The sequence below is a fragment of the Trichosurus vulpecula genome, chromosome 7 (assembly GCF_011100635.1).
Source record: "Trichosurus vulpecula isolate mTriVul1 chromosome 7, mTriVul1.pri, whole genome shotgun sequence".
Taxonomy (NCBI): Eukaryota; Metazoa; Chordata; class Mammalia; order Diprotodontia; family Phalangeridae; genus Trichosurus; species Trichosurus vulpecula.
In genome coordinates, this window is record NC_050579.1 from 55013710 (window position 1) to 55031950 (window position 18241).

At 40.3% G+C, this 18241-nt stretch overlaps 1 protein-coding gene across 2 annotated transcripts in view; it reads left to right on the plus strand.

The window, feature by feature from the left end:
- Nucleotides 1-18241, plus strand: part of DENND2C (DENN domain containing 2C) — a 39515-nt gene that overhangs the window by 16691 nt on the left and 4583 nt on the right. For both annotated transcript variants that reach the window (XM_036765836.1, XM_036765837.1), the window contains exons 8-15: nucleotides 866-975; nucleotides 1955-2024; nucleotides 2482-2559; nucleotides 5165-5305; nucleotides 12059-12207; nucleotides 12765-12942; nucleotides 13324-13365; nucleotides 14064-14169. In XM_036765836.1, coding sequence (XP_036621731.1) covers nucleotides 866-975; nucleotides 1955-2024; nucleotides 2482-2559; nucleotides 5165-5305; nucleotides 12059-12207; nucleotides 12765-12942; nucleotides 13324-13365; nucleotides 14064-14169 — 874 coding nt within the window. The remainder of the gene's footprint in view (nucleotides 1-865; nucleotides 976-1954; nucleotides 2025-2481; nucleotides 2560-5164; nucleotides 5306-12058; nucleotides 12208-12764; nucleotides 12943-13323; nucleotides 13366-14063; nucleotides 14170-18241) is intronic.

Below are 18241 nucleotides of genomic sequence, written 5' to 3' on the forward strand. Positions count from 1 at the left end.
ATGCCATAACGAGGCTTTGGAGTTTAACTTTGGTGGAGGCTAAAATAGAAGACCCAGCTAGAATATATTTGTTACTGAATCCTGGGATTCATTTTGCAGGATGAACCTGACCCAGGATGGCATGTTTTCTTGATAAAATGGAGTGAACGGGTAGACCATCTTTATCAGCTAGAAAGAAGCAATGGAATAATCAGGTTTATTATCGGCTTGTTATTGTGGCAGAACAAGCCAAGCTAATGAATTTTAAAATGTTAATTTTTCTCAATTTAGGCTATTTTGTTAAATATAATGCCAGACTTGCATAAAAGACTCTTTTCATGCTAAATTTTACAGGAAACAACAAACCAGTGATTACATAGCAAAGATTATATGGTAGAAGCAATGATTATGCATGGGTTTGACTCCCAAAATAGTTCTTCCCCCAAAATGATATTTTTTATCTGCCTGTCATAATGTCTTTGATTATTGATCGCTGACAGGAATTGACAGAATTTCTTTTGTCAGTATAATTGGGAATGTGTTTGTGTTCATTTTGGATCCCAATACTCCCTATATCTCTCTCCTGAGTTAGTCTATTTGACTGAGTAAAGAATCAATCTTTAAATAATAAACAGATTATTTGCTTCCATGTCTCTGACAGAGGGTTATGGAATCTATCCTGTACAAAGAGAGAATTTCTCATTTCTGGTATAACTTAATCAGTACAGCTTATGTCATTACCAGCTATGACTTTCTTATTTTTACCAAGCTATATTATATGCATAGCCCCATTTATGAATGACTATATAGGGGGGCTTTGCTGGGACTCTGTGCCCCCTTTTCGAAAGGTATAGGGTTCTAATCATAAAGATGTTGTCTTTTTCAGGCTGAACAATCCTTCAAGCAATCCAAAGACACTGAGGAGAGGCTCAAAGTCATCCCCAGCTTCTGTTTCCCTGATTCTAAGGACTGGGTGCCTACATCAGAACTGAAGAGGTGAGTGGACTCTTGTACTTGGGTAATTGCTGTGGTTTAGAACTGTGGAAATGGAGCCCGAGTGCCTGAGAGGACTGGGAATGGAGCTTAAGTGAATGCCATCATTGATGAAGAAGGATGGAGTGGGAGGAAAGGAAGAAACAGAATTAGAACTTTCCCTCAGTGGGAGCTAAAAAAAAAAAAACAACAACAAAAAACCAAACCAAACACTGGAATATTTCAGGCTCTGAAGGGAAACACATTTGAGAAAGGCCTCAACAATTACTCTTCTGGTTGACAAAAGCCAGGAACGCCCCCCAGCGGCAGGAAGGAGATTTGGGTTTTGGTCTGGAGACAGCATCAAAAGTGTCTCCACCTTGTTTTTCTCTCAGGCTTTTTGAAAGAACCACAACTCAGGCTGTTTATTCTGTGGAACTCTAGTGTGAAGGGCGTGACCAGGTGGATCCCACCCAGCCTTTGTGGGAAAGAGAAAGTGTTAGAGCAGTGTTTGTAGATAGCTCTACCCTGCCTAGGTCTGTGTAGCTCTGGGTATACAGATGTGGCTCTGATGCCTTTTTGAGTCTGGAAACCTTGATGTATGTGCCACACTAAATACCCATACCCTACTATATGATGGCCTGACATGCTGTCTAAGTGGGTACACTCTTCAGCCCCATCTTATCCTCAAACTGAATGGCCTTGCTCTCATTTCCAGGTCATAGCGTTGGAACCAAACAAGGGCTTGGAGGTTGTCTAGTCTATACCTCTCATTTTACAGATGAGCTAACCAAAGTTGCCCAAGGCCACACAAGAGCCCAGATTTGATGCCAATTCTTCTGGCTCCAAATCCATACACACACATACACACACATGCACACACACACACACGCGCGCGCGCGCACACACACGCGCACTCCCGTCTCCCAGTCAACCCCTTGCGTAGCTTTCAAACCTGCTTCAAACTTGACATCTGATGCTCCATTGGTGACTTTCTTTACAGTGAAACTTTCTCCTTTGTGCTGACGGGTGAAGATGGGAGTCGCTGGTTTGGTTACTGCAAGAAGCTCTTGGTGAGTCTCAGGCTGATGCTGCCAGAGCAGTGATAGGTGGGATGGTAGCGACGGCCCAGGCAGGTCTTTCAAAGGTACAAGGTCTCGGGGGAGAGTGGGTCAGCCACACAGTGGTCTGTTTATGATATTGCCACTATGCTAGTATTAGACAGTCAATGCAAGGTAGAGGCTAGAAGAGAATGATTTGTAGTAATGCAGAAAGAAAGAAGTAACTGAGACAGTTGCTTAATTCCATTGCAGACATATCTAGGAGTAAAGCAAACCATATAAAGCAGCTCCAAGCTACTCACTAGTCTCCCCAGCTCTTTCTACATGGGAGCCCTGGCAATCTAGGGAATGTATCCTAGTAGAATTTCCCAGAATTCTGCTGTAATAAGGGACAGTGCTGTGGCTCCAGTCTGGTCCTCATAGGGGATTGATGGTACGTCATGTTCTGCATTGTTTTCTTGTATTTTAGCCAGAAGGCAAAGGAAAGAGACTGCCTGAGGTGTATTGCATGGTTAGTCGGTTGGGCTGCTTCAACCTCTTTTCAAAGGTGAGTGAAATCTGTGTATTGTCTGGAAGGTTATTCTTTCTGGGCTCTAAAGAGGCTATTTTTTGTTTCTTAGGAATATTCTATTTAGTGCGAATGGACACCGAATTCAATGTTACTTTACAGCGGGGGTAAATAACCAGTCATCCTTTAACTAGCATTTATTAAGCATTTACTATATGCTCGGCACTGTGCTAAGCAGTGACCAGTAGATTTGAACCATTTACCTGGTAAGATTTCCACCTTCTATGACGTGGTTGAATTTCCAGCCGAGGAGAAAATGTGGTCATTAGGTCGTTAGGGATACTTGCCCCCATCCTTCCTTCCCACAAAACTTCTTTGAACCACTGTGTGTGTGTGTATGTATGTATGTATGTAGATGTATGTGTGTGTGTGTGTGTGTGTGTGTGTGTGTGTATGACTGTGTGACCCTGGGCAAGTCACTCAACCTGTTTGTCTCAGTTCTTCATCTGTAAAATGAACTTGGAGAAGGAAATGGCAAACCAGTCCTCTATTCTTGCCAAGAAAATCCCAAATGGACTTACAAAGAGTTAAATACAACTGAAGCAACTGAACAACCACAAAAGGACTTTATATTTGTTCCTATTGAATTTTAGCACAGCATAGTAGATAATGGTCTTCAGGTTGGACCTGGGTTCAAGCCCCACCTCTGACACATTACTGGCTCTGTGTCACTGGGCAAGACATTTTATTTGTCAGCGCCCAGAGGCAACTCTCTAACACTATACATTTCAGGCTACCACACCCTCCGCTTCTACCTAGTGATCCCAGTGCTTCAGGGAAAAGGAAGTAGCTACTCCTCAAAAATATGACATTCCCTTGCTGTAGAGCAAGGCTTTGTAAACTTTTTTCACTCATGACCCCCCTCAGTGCTTCTTAAACTGTGAGTCAAGAATATGGGGTTGCGACCCACAGTTTAAGAAGCACCGCAGGATGCATGCGGTCCTTGCTGTGTGATACTGGGCAAGTTACTTCACCTCTGTTTGTCTCAGTTTCCTCCTCTGTACAATGGGGATAAAGAATAGTACCTACTTCCCACAGGCTGTTTGTGAGGATCAAATGAAAACATATTTATAAAGCACTTTGCAAACCTTAAAGCACTCTATGCACACTAGCCATTATTATTGGCTTTTGCTCTTGTTGTTGACCAAGATTCAGGAGACTTGGACTGAAGTCCTGATTCTAATAATTATTATCTTTGTGACCATAGGCAAGTCATTTTAAGCTCTCTGAGCCTTAGTTCCACTATCTATAAAATAGGAATAAAACTTATATTCCCTATGTCACAGTGTTGTAAGGAAAGTGCCCTGTAAACCTCAAAACCCTACATAAATTTGAACTATTTTTAAATGTTGTTACTGTTACTAATATTATTTTAGTGCAATATAGGCCCCAAGGCTCATGCTCCCAAAACTCACCATCACTGGCAGGCTGAATCCCCAGAATGTGGCGGGTTCTTCTATCTCACTATTCCAGGAATAACCTTGAAGAATTGTGGAGTGATTTTTCTAGTGTTATTTTTGAGCCCCCACTGGTGTGGTCCCCCCCCCATTGATTATCAGTTAATATCAATTACCTTCCACACTTATTTAGCTTTTTAAAACAGGTATTTACTAAGGTGGCAGAGGGGGAAAAAAAAACCATATGGTGCAACAACCATCTCCGTAAACCAGGGGCATACTTTCCCACAGGTACATGGAGCATCTAGGGGAAGGTGGGCTCACCCCTAGAGAACATATGTAGCAAAGCTCTTAGTTGCTGAAAGTCATTTTCTTCCCTTTGTGAGGTCTTACCTTCCTCTTAGACATGGTGTAGCTTTCTTCCAGGCCCCTTGCAGAGTCCTGAATTTACTTTTCCACAGCATCTAAATTTTCTTTGGCTCCTTATGCAGACACTACCACCACGTGTTCCAGAGTCACTGCTGGCGTGCCCATGAGAAATTTAAACAAAATCTTCCCACCTTCAAAGTTTGCAATATCATCTTCTGGTCAAGGCAGGGAAGGAGACAAAAGCTGTACCCTTCCTCCTCCCCCAAGCAATTACTGATCAGAACTTGACTGAAATTTTTTCTACTAGAATGCTTGACACTCAGATGCCTAGGTTTGGAACTGTCTTATTCTTTATCCATAACCCACATAGGATCTCTTCAGTCAATCCTAATATACTTCCTGTGTAGTGTCATTTCATTTCATCAAATAACTCATTCCTTCCAAATTGATTAAGGACATTTTGAAAATCAAATACCTTTGACTTATTGATTCAATACATATATTTCCAACTAATTAAGATGGTTACTTTAAGTGAAGTGAGGTGATTGGTTGAATCAACCCCCATCCTTCCACTACAATGATAAAATGAGTGTGTTTCTGTCTAAGGGGATGACTGGAATATAATCCTTTGGAAATATTTGGTTGGCTGGGGGAGCCTTATTTGGTGGTATTTATGATTTCAGATGAGGGGTTGGGTAGTGTGTGAGTTCTGTATACAGAGTGGCTGGCAATTCTGGGATCTCTCTCTTACATGGGGCCATTATGGGAAAGGCAATTAACTCTGCAGGGACAGCAACTGAGTGATTTTTTTTCTACAGATTCTGGATGAAGTGGAGAAGAGGCGAGAGATGTCTCCGGCACTCGTATATCCTTTCATGCGGAGCGTCATGGAAGCACCTTTCCCTGCTCCTGGACGTACTATCACTGTCAAGAGCTACCTCCCAGGAGCTGGAGATGGGGTAAGTTGGTTGGTCCTGGAAGGGTTTGATAACTCTAGAAAACTAGTCAAGTCAGTAAGTATTTATTAAGTACCTACTGTGTACTAATACCTATGTTAAGTGCTGGAGATACAAAGAAAGGGGGAAAAACCCCTTCTTTGCCCTCAAAGAGCTCACAATGATAATGGGGGAGATAATATGCAACTTGCTATGTATAAATCATATATGCAAGATAAATTAAAGATAATCTCCGAGTGAAGGCACTAACATTAAGGAGGAATAGGAAGGGCTTCTCATAGAAAGTGGGATTTTACTTGGGGAGGTAGACGGTTCAAGGCATGGGGGGCAGCCAATGAAAACACCTAGAGTCAGGAGACAGTGTCCTCTGCAAGAAACAGGAAGGAAGTGAGTGTCACTGGATCATAGCGGAAATGAAGAGAAGTAAAATGTAAGAAGACGGGAAAGGTAGGAAGGGGCCAGGTTATAGAGGGCTTTGGAAGTCAAACAGGATTATATATTTGATCCTAGAGGCAATAAGAACGACTGGAATTTATTGAATAGGGGAGTAACATGGTCAGATGTGTGCTTTAGGAAGATCACTTTGATAGCTAAGTGGAGGATGGACTGGAGAGGAGAGAGAGTTGAGGCCAGAAAACCAACCAGAAGTCTCTTGCAGTAGTCCATGTGTGAGGTGATAAGGGCCTGCAACCAGGGTGGTGGCAGTGTCAGAGGAGAAAAGGGAGCATATTTGAAAGATGTTACCAAGGTAGAATGCCGGGTCTTGGCAACAGAGGGCGGAGTAAAGGATGATACCTGGGTTGTAACTGGGTGTGACTGGGAGGATCATAGTGCCTTTCACATAATAGGGAAGTTGGGAAGAAGGAAAAGAAAGATAAATGAATGAATGAAGCATTTATGGAGGGCACTGAGGATACAAATAGAAAAATAAGTTAGTCCCTCTTTCAAGGAGCCCACATTTTAATGGGGGAGACAACACATATGGAAGGTTTCAGTTGGATGGAAGGTGTTTCAGCAAAGCAGGTGTTAATGCTTCTTCTTTGATGTCTTTTCCAATAATAAAGTGATATTATTTTCTAATGTAATAAAAAATAACGAGTCTGGTTCGCCTCAGGATGGCACACGTGCAGAACGTGGTCTAGGAGCTGTGATGCCATTGCAGGGGGTTTCACCAGCCTGTAAACTCTCCCTCTGACTTTAACAACTTTTTCATTGCAGCCTTTGTCTAAGAATGGCCTAGGTACTTCAGAGAATCTATATTGACTAAATCAGGTAGCAGCTGTAGTAGCTGATTTGAAGATGGCCAAGGCTTTTTTATAAGAATGATGCTAGGGTCCTAGGTTAGTGAGGTGGCCTGTCTTCCTGCAATGGTAGTATCTCTCTTGTTTTTATGGAACTTGGAAATTCAAAGCTGGAACTTCTGTGTTCATTGGGAAATGAAAGTCCGGTGGGAGACTTTTTGCAGAAAAACAAGGCTAGAAGAATGCATCCTATCTGCATTGAGGTGAATCTGACTGTTTGGAAGAAAAAGAAGTTCTGTATTCTACATGATGAATAGAAGCACATGGTAAACCAGTTGTTTTTCTCCACCCTAAAGCCTGTGCTAGAGCCTTATGGAACTCAAAAAGCTTGACTTAAAATTTTGAGAAATTTATGAGAGAGAATCCCTTGTGGAATGGTATCTGATCTTTGTTCAAAGGCGTTAGTTTTGCCTTGTCTTTAAATTTCAAATATCAAACTAAGTGACAGAAAATGATGCTGATAAAAATAACAAAAATATATTATTTATTTTTACTTTTCCCTGATATTTGAGGAAACAGTCATTCAGACCTTTAAGACCATAGTAAAAATCATGTTTATAGAACTATAACGATATTTAGAAAAAAGGAAAGAGAATGAGTTCCATTTTGGACATGTTGAGTTTAAGACATCTGTAGACATTCAGTTTGAGATATCTAATACGCCGCTGAATATCTATCTGAATACTAATAGGCAGACTAGAGGTCAGGAGAGAGGTTAGAACTGGATAAATAAATCTGAGAAGGCATGGAGGGTAAAAAATAAGTATTACATAGCAACTACTATGTGCTAGGTACTTTACAAATATTATCTCATTTGATCCTTGAAATAACCTTGTGAGGTAAGTGCTATTTTTATCCCCATTTTACAGCTGAGAGGACTGAGGCAAACAGAGGTTAAGTAACTTGTCCAGGGTCACACAGCTAGTGTCTGAGGTCAAATTTGAACCTAAGTCTTCCAGACTCAAGGCCCAGCACTCTATCTTTTGGGCCACCTAGTTGTATCATATGAAGAGAAAGTCATTTGATTAGAAGTGAGATGATTATTGACTCTATGGCAGCTGATTGCCAAGCGATATAGTATGGAAGGAGGAGAGGAGACAGCCCAGGAGGGAGTAGCTGGGGTGAATCCTCGTAATTTTTTTTTTTGCCCTTAGGCAGAATTTCTAGGTATAACAAGTCATAGATGTCCTCTCTTCCCATTCTAACAAAGTGGAGAAGAAACACCCACATCCCAAAGCCCTGAGTCTATCTCAGCAGTACATGCTACTCCCACAGACTGCTGAACAAATTTAATTCAGTAAATTTGTATTAAGCATCCACAATGTGGAGGGCGCTATTAGGTGATAGGAATAGAAAGACAAAGACAGAAACAGCCCTTGTCACTAAAAGAGTTTGCATTCTACTGAGGAATAAAAAGTTAAAGCATAAATATACAATAATTTGAGGAGAATTAAAAACTAGGGAATAATATTCATTTATTAAGGGAGGAAGAGAAGGAAAGAAGCATTTATATAGTTCTTACTATGTGCCAGGCTCTGTGTTAAGTATTGTTGTGCAAATATTAGCTCATTTGATCCTTACAACAACCCTGAGAGGTCAGTGCTGTTAATATCCCCCATTTTGTAGATGAAGAAACTGAGGCAAAAAGAGGTTAAGTGACTTGCCCAGCATCACACAACTGCTAAGTGTCTGAGGCCCTATTTCAACTAAGGTCTTCTGTACTCCTGGCCCAGGGCTCTGTGCACTATTGCACTATGGCGCCACTTAGTGCTTTGCATGTGAAATAGCACCAAGTTAAGAATTAAAGGAAGCTAAAGATGTGGGAATAAGGAAGCAGTGCATTCTAGGCATGGGGGAAGGCTTGAGCAAAGTCATGGAAGCTGGAGACAAGAAGCCAACATTGACCATTTTAGCTGGGATGTAGATTTCATGATGAAGAGCAATGTGAAATAGGTCAGGAAAGATAGATTAGAGCCAGATCATGAAGGGCTTTAAGTGCCAAGTTAAGAAGTTTCTATTTTATTTTAAAGGCAATAGGGAGCTACTGAAGATTTCTGAGCAGGCAAAGTAGCATGACCAGATCTATGCTTTATTTAGGAATATTATATTGACACATGGAGGATGCATTGGAGAGGGTAGAAACCCAAAGCTGAGGGAACAATTAGATAATAATTAGAATATTCCAGGTGAGAAACAATGAGAACCCGAACTAGAATGGTGGCCATTTGGGTTTGGAGATGTATGCAAAAGATGTTGAAGCAGTAGAATATTCAAGGGAGAGAGAAGAGACAAGGATGATGTTAAGAAGGATGGTAGAACCCTCAAGAGATACAGGGAACTTTGATGGAACACTGGATTTGTGGGAAAAATAGACTAATAATGATAAGCTGTCAAGGAGAAGGCTATGTAGCCTTGTTTTTCAAGAGACTTACTGTTTCCTTGAAAGAAATGCTTAATGAAGAGAACACGTTTAAATCAATTAATACCTTGTTACGGGCTCCTGAAGCCTGGCAACTATACTCAGGGTTCCCCCCAAGCCCCAGGCCTTTGCCTAAGCAAAAGACCTGATCTCGCGGACAATGAATGGGGCGGGAGCCGAAAGATGGTGAATGACTCTGAATTTTATTTCAGCAAGCAGCACCTTTATATCTTTAGTGAGGCAGGTACATTCTTTGGTTACGTGGGTGAAGGACAGGTAAAAATCAATATACCTGGGTACTAGGACCACCCCGACTCCACCTACTCTCCTCCCCTTCTCTTCCCCACACTAACCTGAAGCTCCCTGCGGTCAGGCAGTCCAGGCAAAGAACCAGAAACTCCACGTGCTCTGGCAAGCCCAGACAGAGAGCCGGAAGTTCCACGTGGTCAAGCAGGTCTGGGCAAAGACCTGGAATTGCTAGGGAGGCAACAAAGGTGAGACCCCTCCTCCTGGCTCCACCCACATCCCAAAGCCCTGAGTCTATCTCAGCAGGCCCCTGGGCCTGGAGGTCCGAGGAGGACAGGGCTCAGCTCTAACGCGGCCCACAACAATACCTAAGCAATAACCACCCAAAAATAGACTTTTGGAAGTGTAAAATGGACAATAACAGAACTGGAAAATATTCTCACAAAAACATATCTGATCTTAATTGGATATTGGATGAAGAGCCCTTTATCCAACTGAAGCTATAGTACAATTAACAATTTTTTTGCTTTTTTGTTTTTGTTTTTTGGCAGGGCACTTGGGGTTAAGTAACTTGCCCAAGGTCACACAGCTAGAAAGTGTGTCAAGTGTCTGAGTCCGGATTTGAACTCAGGTCCTCCTGACTCCAGGACTGGTGCTCTACTCACTGCGCCACCTAGCTGCCCCAACAATTTTTTTTTTAAGGAAAAGGATGGGTAGATTTTCTCAGAGTACATGATAAACAGGTTAAAAACTTAACATAAATACTTCTGGAATAGACATCATTTTACTGAGCAAGAGAGTAAAGACTGACAATAAGTACATGCTGCCAAATTTTTCAAATGTAACCAAAAGAGATTCACCTCCAGATGGAGTTTATTAAATTGCTAAAATCTGGATGTAGAATCAAAAGTCCCTCTATAGACAACAACATGAATGCAACTAAAATGTGTCAACAAAGAATGGGACAAATAGCTATGATTGTGCATATTTTTCATAATGAAAATGGAGGGCCTTATGATGGCAGTTCAGGATCCGGTTATCACTAAGAGAAATTGTAGAAATGTTATCTTTAAGAAGCACAGACTTACTGATCAATGTATATTTTGCCAGTAAATCATAAAAATAATGCAGCACATCATTACAGGTTGCAGAAACTTATCACCTGCCAAATGCCCAATAATATATGATCTGATGGCCATAATTATACATCAGAAGTTCATCATCTCTCATAAAGTAACAGATGGCAAATCCCTATGCTCCAAATGTAGACCTTAAAATATCCTTGAGAATTCAGCAAATAAACTCTACTGGAACCAGAGCATCATTATATACAAAACTATTGCCCATAATCACCAGAACATAACAGCGATCCAGAAAAATTTATGAACAGTGTTCTTAATGGATGTTGCCATACCAGATATTAATCATCTCCAAGTTATATGGAATGAAAAGCTTTCAAAATCTAGATACCCAGCAGAAGAAATCAAAACCAGGTAGGAAGAAGATGAGGTACATCTCCTCCTCCTCCTCCTGTCTGTTACTTGAGTTGTCTCAAAGCTGCTGTCAGTGAGTCTGTAAAAGATAAGTTTGAATCTCAGTATTTTACGCAGTCACAAAAAGCAGTTGTTTTATTCTCCTGTGCAAAAATCTAAAGGATATAAAATGTAAATTAATAATAACATGTTTCAGGACCATTTCTATCATAATTCCATTTAAAAATGAGTACTAGAGAAATAATAACAACCATAACAACGTTTATATATCACTTTAAGATTTACAAAGTATTATGTTGTGTGTCTATATTATATTATATTATATATTATATTATATATTGTGTGTATTATATTTGTGGTCTCATCTGACCCTTACAACAGCTTGTAGGACCTACATCACAGGGTGGTTGTGAGGATCAAGTGAGAGAATTATATAGAGTAATGCTGAACACCTTGAATTTGAGATACCTATTAGGCACGCGATAACCAGAAGGCAATTGGTTATGTGAGACTAGAGTTCAGGAGAGGAATGGGAGCGAGCTAGATAGACAGTAGTCTTCAGTGTAGAGATGATCATTAAATAAGCACATAAGTGGATGAGGTCACTGGGAAAGAAGATAGAGACAAAAGAGGGCCTCAGACAGAGTCTTGGGGGATAGTCATGTTTAGGTTGTGGTATATTAATGGTATATTGATACATCAAAGAGGACTGAGGAGGAATGGTCTGACAGGTAGGGAGAAAGAACTAAGAATAATGTTTTAGAATTTGGGGAAGGAGCGTATCCAGGAGGGAGGAGATGGCTGACACAGAGAGCAAAAAGAATGAAGACTGAGCAGGTAATTGTAAGTAACTTGGAGACAGTGTAGTAGGGATTGGAAATCATACCACAAGTGGGTGAGAAGATAGTGAGGAAGTGGAGGCAGAAAGCATAGATGGCTTTTTCCGAGAGATTGGCTGTGAAGCAGAGATATAGGATGTTTGAGCGGCTAAATGCCTTGACTAATCTCTGAGATAGCATAATCCTAGACCTAAGAAAGCAGTAGTACTCTTGCATATTTCTATAGGTCTTTAAAATAATATTATGATTTAGTATGGAAAATAAAAATTTGTATAGAGTCCTCCTGGTTGTCAGAAGGAAGAGATGGATTTAGATCAGGAACATAAAGTAATGGACTGTGGGACCAAAGCAAGAAGCCTTCCAAGAGAGACTTATCCCTTGTATTATTAATAAATGTAGATATAGTGAAATTAGAATGTTTTTGCATCATCTCTTCCAACATCTTCTTGTCTTCACAGTCAATTGAACTCTGCCGACCACTGGATTCTCGGCTTGAACATGTTGATTTTGAGTGTCTATTTAAATGTTTAAGTGTATGTCAACTCATCCGAGTCTGTGCCTCCCTCCTTTTGGAGAGACGGGTTATATTTGTTGCCAACAATTTGAGGTAGGAAATTAATATAATACTTAGCTTTACACTTCTTTATTTCTTTATTCTTTTTTTTTAAATTTGGGCATCTTATTGAAAGAAAATATATATATATATATACAGTTAGTTAAGCTAATTAAGGTATTTGAAAACCAGGTGATCCAAAATAATGAATAATACAGAAGTCATTTAGGTTTGGCTTTGACAGTCTCTCTTTTTGCAATAGATGTGGCTTTCTAATTGGTTTTGTTTAGGCAGTTTAAATTAGTTTGCATTCCCTGAGTAGATAAATTTAATACAGGTTTAGTGATAGGGAAGAGTCAACAATCTAAAATAAAACTAATTTTGAATTTAATTTATAATTCAAATTAAGAATTCCATTATAAATTGAATTAATTTGAAAGATAATTTATTTAAATTAAGTGTAATTGAATTTAATTCACAATTAAAAATGAGAAATCAGGACTGGATCTGTGAGAATAAGAAGTCAACTGTAACTTCTCTTTTTATGTCATACTTGCCTGGGCCTCTGTGAATCTCTCTGTGTAATACTGTTTACTTTCTCCTCCGGCCAGCACTTTGTCTAAATGTGGCCATGCTGTTGTGGCCACCCTGTATCCCTTCACCTGGCAGCATACCTACATCCCAGTCTTGCCAGTCTCCATGATTGACATTGTGTGCTCACCCACCCCATTTCTTATTGGCATCCTGTCCTGCTCTTTACCATTGCTCCAGGACCTGCCCATTGAAGAGGTAAGGGAAGGGGGGTAAGGGGTGGGGATGATAGTTAAATGTTCAACACATGTGAAAACTCTTAATATATTCTTCCCATAATTGAAAAAGAAATTATATGAATCTAAGAATATTATAATATAGGTAAGTACCACATTGTGTCATATTTACTATAGCAGGTCAAACTTGTTTTTGTGTTACATGAATAGGATGGCTTGCTGAAAAGGAAACAGGCTCAAAACCCAAGAAATACCCTGGGTGGACTTTTAAATAGGCCAGAACTTTGAGTCACTTTCATGAAAACTGTTCCCATTGCTTATGAAAACCACAGCCCTCTCCTTGATTCAGCAAGTTTCATGTGAATGACTCCAGTTTAACCTGCCTGACGCCTTTCTCCAATAGGTGCTGATTGTCGATCTGTGTACGGACAAGTTCCTGCAGGAGGTGAGTGACACAGAAGGAGATCACATGATAATGTTTCAATAGATCTTTTACAGAAAAACTAATTTTCTTAGAGGAATTGGCCCAGTTAGACTTTGAGCTCCTCCACATACTCGGTTTTATTTACAATGAGTAACTTTAAGGGTTACAGCCCATCATACAAAGCTGGTTTGAGAAAATTGGGCTGCTTTGCGGGAATCTAACCCAAACAAGGAGAAAGCTTCAGTGTAAATAGCATCTTTACGAAGGGAGCTGCTCCTTGCATTGCCTTTCTCTAAGTGTAGGTGAAATGTCAGTCTACCAAACATCACATAATTGGTGTCAGGATGTAGGTTTCTGACAGTACATAAAACAAAGTCTGAGCATTACGTAATAGTTCTGACTCCATTTCAAAACCAACCCGCATTTCAGAGTTTAGCATCATTCGTTCGGAGGACGTCTTATCAGATCCGCAGAGATCATGAAACTTGTGGATGGAACCTTATTTATGAAGTAAAAATGAAGTGATGTTCCTGGGTGATTTTTCTGATTGACATTAGTGGTTGTTATGTAATATTTTGGTTTTAAATCTGCTCAGTTTAGGAGAAATAGTCTTCCACACAGCAAAGAAGAAAAAAAACACTGCTTTTTCTGGGTCTCAGTAGTGAGTGTTTGAGTTCCAATCCATAAATCCATGCATAATCCTACTGTTGTCTTTACAGGTTTCTGATGAAGATGAAATTCTACCACCGAAACTCCAGGCTGCTCTGGTGCAGATTTTGGAAGAACGAAATGAAATCTTGGCTCAAGAGCAGAGTTCTCCCCAAGGTACAAGAAAGTGTGTTGACTGGATCATATGATTCTGTGACTCCAAGTCAAATGGTGTTTAGTTAATGCTTACTTAATCAAACCTTTGCACCCCGTTCAATATGTCAAAGAAGAGAGGCTATGCTGCTCAAGAAGTTACTGTCAAGCTAAATGTGAAACAAAAGATATATATTACGTGAAACAACTAGAGAACCATAAGAAGTAGCACAGAACCTAGTGCCAGATTGTGGGGTAGGCTTAAAGGATTAAAAAAATTCAGGGAAGGAAAAGGTCAATGTGGAATGGTATAATCAAGGGAAGCTTCTCTAGAGCAGGCCAGGACTTGCACTTGTCTTTAAAGTGTAGGATGTGGGTTAGTGAACAGGAGTGGGGAATGCATCCTATTCATTCAACAGTCAAGCAATCATTTTTTTGTTTGTTTTGTTTTATTTTATTTATTTTTTATTTTTAGTTTACAGCTCTTAGTTCCACAAGTTTTTGAGTTCCAAATTTCCACTCCCTCCCTCTCCTCCCCTGTACCCCGCAAGACACCATGCAATCTGATATAGGTTCTACATATATGTAACCAGAATGGCCTTTGTTTTCTTTGAGTGACTCAATTTATCTCAGTGAGCTTTACTAGGTTCTAAGCCCCAGGCCCAAACCCCATTAGGTGTTAATCCATGTGGATGTGAACCTCTCAGGGTCCTAAGGGGAGGGGCCAACTCAAGAACCAATCACCAGAGCCTGAGCTCTGGTGATTTAGATGGTGTTTGATGTCTGAAGCCCTATAAGAAAGGAGGACAGAGCCATTTGTGTGGGGCTCTGCAGATGGTGTTGATGAGGAGACTCCAGGCAGCTGTAGTTAAGGAGCCCTCCAGCTTGTAAACCCGGATGCTGAAACTTTGTTGAACTCTGGTAATTATCTGTTGGGACTTGAATCAGACAAAGTCTGTTGATGTCTGTAATTTGTTTGCATTTTGTTTTGAAGTTCAGGGTGCTGGTTTTTTTCCCCTGACTAACTGAATGATATTTGAATTAAAAGTAAGCTTGTCAACCCCTTCACCTTGCTTTCCTTAATTAAGCAGAATGAAAGAACCTGTACTGTTGGCAGCTTTCTGGGTGCTGGCTGTGGGTGAATCTTATACCCCCACAGAAGCTGCTAGCCAGGTTGTTGAAACAATATACCTTCACGTTAAACTTATCTTAACAATAGTCAAATGGTAAAGAAGAATTATAACCAGTGGAATGAACCATGAGAAGGAAGAAACAAAACCAAAAAAGAGAAAAAAAAATAGGGCAAATAGTTTGCCTCAATCTGTATTCAGACTCCGTAGTTCTTTCTTTGGTTGTGGACAGCTCTTTCCATCATGAGTCATTTTGAGCTGTCTTAGAACCTTGTATTGCTGAGAGGAGCCAAGTCTGTCAAAGTTAGTCATCACAGATACCGTGTGTCTGTAATCATGTATAATGTTCTCCTGCTTCTGCTCCACTCACTCAGCGTCAGATCATGTAAGTCTTTCCAGGTTATTATGAAGTCCATCTGCTCCTCATTTCTTATAGCACAATAGTATTCCATTACATTCATATTCCACAACTTGTTTAGCCGTTCCCCAATTGATGGGCATCCCCTTGATTTCTAATTCTTTGCCACCACAAAAAGAGCTGCTATAAATATTTTTGTATATTTTTATGATCTCTTTGGGATACAGCCCTAGAAGTGGTATTGCTGGGTCAAAGGGTATGCACATTTTTATAGCCCTTTGGGCATAGTTCCAAATTGCTCTCCAGAATGGCTGGATCAGTTCACAACTCCACCAGCAATGTAACAGTGTTCCTATTTTCCCACTTCTCCAACATTTACAATTTTCCTGTTTAGTCATGTTAGCCAATCTGACAGGAAAGATGTGGTATTTAAGAGTTGTTTTGATTTGCATTTCTCTAATCAATAGTGATTTAGAGCACTTTTTCATATGACTATAGATAGCTTTAATTTCTTCCTCTGAAAACTGCCTGTTCATATCCTTTGACCATTTGTCAATTGGGGAATGACTTGTATTTTTATAAATTTGACTCAGTTCTCTGTATATTTTAGAGATGAGGCCTTTATCAGAGACTCTGGCTGTAAAAAATTTTTTTCCCAATTTTCTCAAGCAACCATTTATTAAAAGATTATTCTATACTAGGCACTGTGCTAGGTCCATCCTAGCTCATATTTTAATAGGAAAATAGAAGAGATATAGGGTGGTAGTGGCCAGGAAGGAGGAATTTGGCAAAGGTAGTCAGAGAAATTGTGAAAGGAGGCACAGAACAGTAGATCGTCAGAACCTTTCCAATAATGATGGTAGTACTAATTTGATTATTGCTTCCTATTACTGTCAAGGAACTACCCAGTCACCTGGGCTAACTAAACCTAAGTACATTCCTCAGCTTCTCACTCCCAATATCCAATATGTTGCCAAGTTCTGTCGATTCTGACTTTATAATATCTCTTGTATATGACCTCTTCTCTCCTTTGACATTGCCACCACCCTGGTACAGGCCCTGGACTATTCTGATAGCTTATTGATTTATCTCTCTGCTTCAAGTCTCTCCCCATTCCATTCCACCTTCCCCTCAGGTGTTATATCAGATCTTCCGAAAGAGCAGGTTTCACAACAAAGTCACCCCTTTAATAAATTCCAGGGACCCTGATATTCAAAATCCTTTATAACCTGGCCTTCTCCTATCTTTCCAGTCTTGTTACACCTTCCTTACTGCCCCCATCCCTGCCTAATACATGCATTAGAGTCTAGTGACATTGGCCTCCTTACTCTTCCTGCAGAAAGACAGTGGATCCCCCAACTTGAGGCATTTTCACTGGTTGTTCCATATGTCCAGAAAGCATTCCTTCAGCTCCATCTCCTGGCTTCTCTTAAGTCCCAACTAAAATCCCATCTTTTACAAGCTTTTCTAGCTCCCTCTTAATGCTATAAAGCCTCCACTCTGAAATTTCCTCTAGTTTCTCATATATATTTTATTTGTACATAGTTGTTTGCATGTTTTCTCCCCTGTGAGCTCTTTGAGAGCAGCAATGATATTTTTGTCTTTCCTTGTATCTCCAGCACTTAGCTTCGTGCCAGACACAGAGCAGGCACTTAATAAATGCTTGTTTATTGACTAACTCAGAGTAAGAGATGAAAGGGGTAGGGTAAGATATGGTGTTCTGGTGAATTACTGGATGAAAAGATAAATGGTCTAAGGCCAGCTAGATGTGATGAGATTAGGTGAGCTTTCACTTGACACCCACTAATAAAGATAGCTTAGCTCCAGAGTGGAGCCCCAAAACTGAATGGATAAACTGTGGGAGGTCATGGATCATCTACTGGGTGCAAAGCTACTGTGGAAGACACAAAGATGATTAAGACTTACTTAGTTCCAGCCCTCAGTGTGCTTATAATCTAGTGAATAATGTAAAAAAAATTAGCATAATAGATGATAGTAAAAGCAGAGGGTTCATGACAATTATTTTGACATTTAATCCTTTGAGAATAATGGGAAAAGTAGGACAGATAATTTAGGGCCAGTTGATAGTATCTTCAATGTCAAATTAAGTAGTTTGGGCATTGTATGATAGGTAGTGTTGTAACAATTCAGCTAGCAACTATTGTGGGGGGTGAAAGAGCAACACAAGCCCAACCACAAGAATGTTGCCAGCACAGGTTCTTTGATCTGCTTTACTAAGGAAAGTAACGTTAAGGGGTTAACAATCTTACTTTAATCCAGCATATACATATAAACTCACATAGTTCAGGGGAAGAAGCCAGCACCCTGAACTTCAGAGCAAATACAAACAAATTACAAACATACATTTTAAACCGACCAAATACAATTCATTTACCAAGAAACCATCAACATCTGGGTGAGCCAGGAGGCTCTTAGAGCACCTGCCCAGAGTCCCACGCCTCCAGGAGTGGGAGCCTCAAGAAAATAGCTCTGTTCTCTCTTCTTATATACTCTTTAGCTGTGATCAAATGTCATCTGAGCAACCAGAACTCAGGCTCCTACTATTGGCTCTGGTTTTAGCAACTCCCCTTAGGACCCTGAGGGCTTA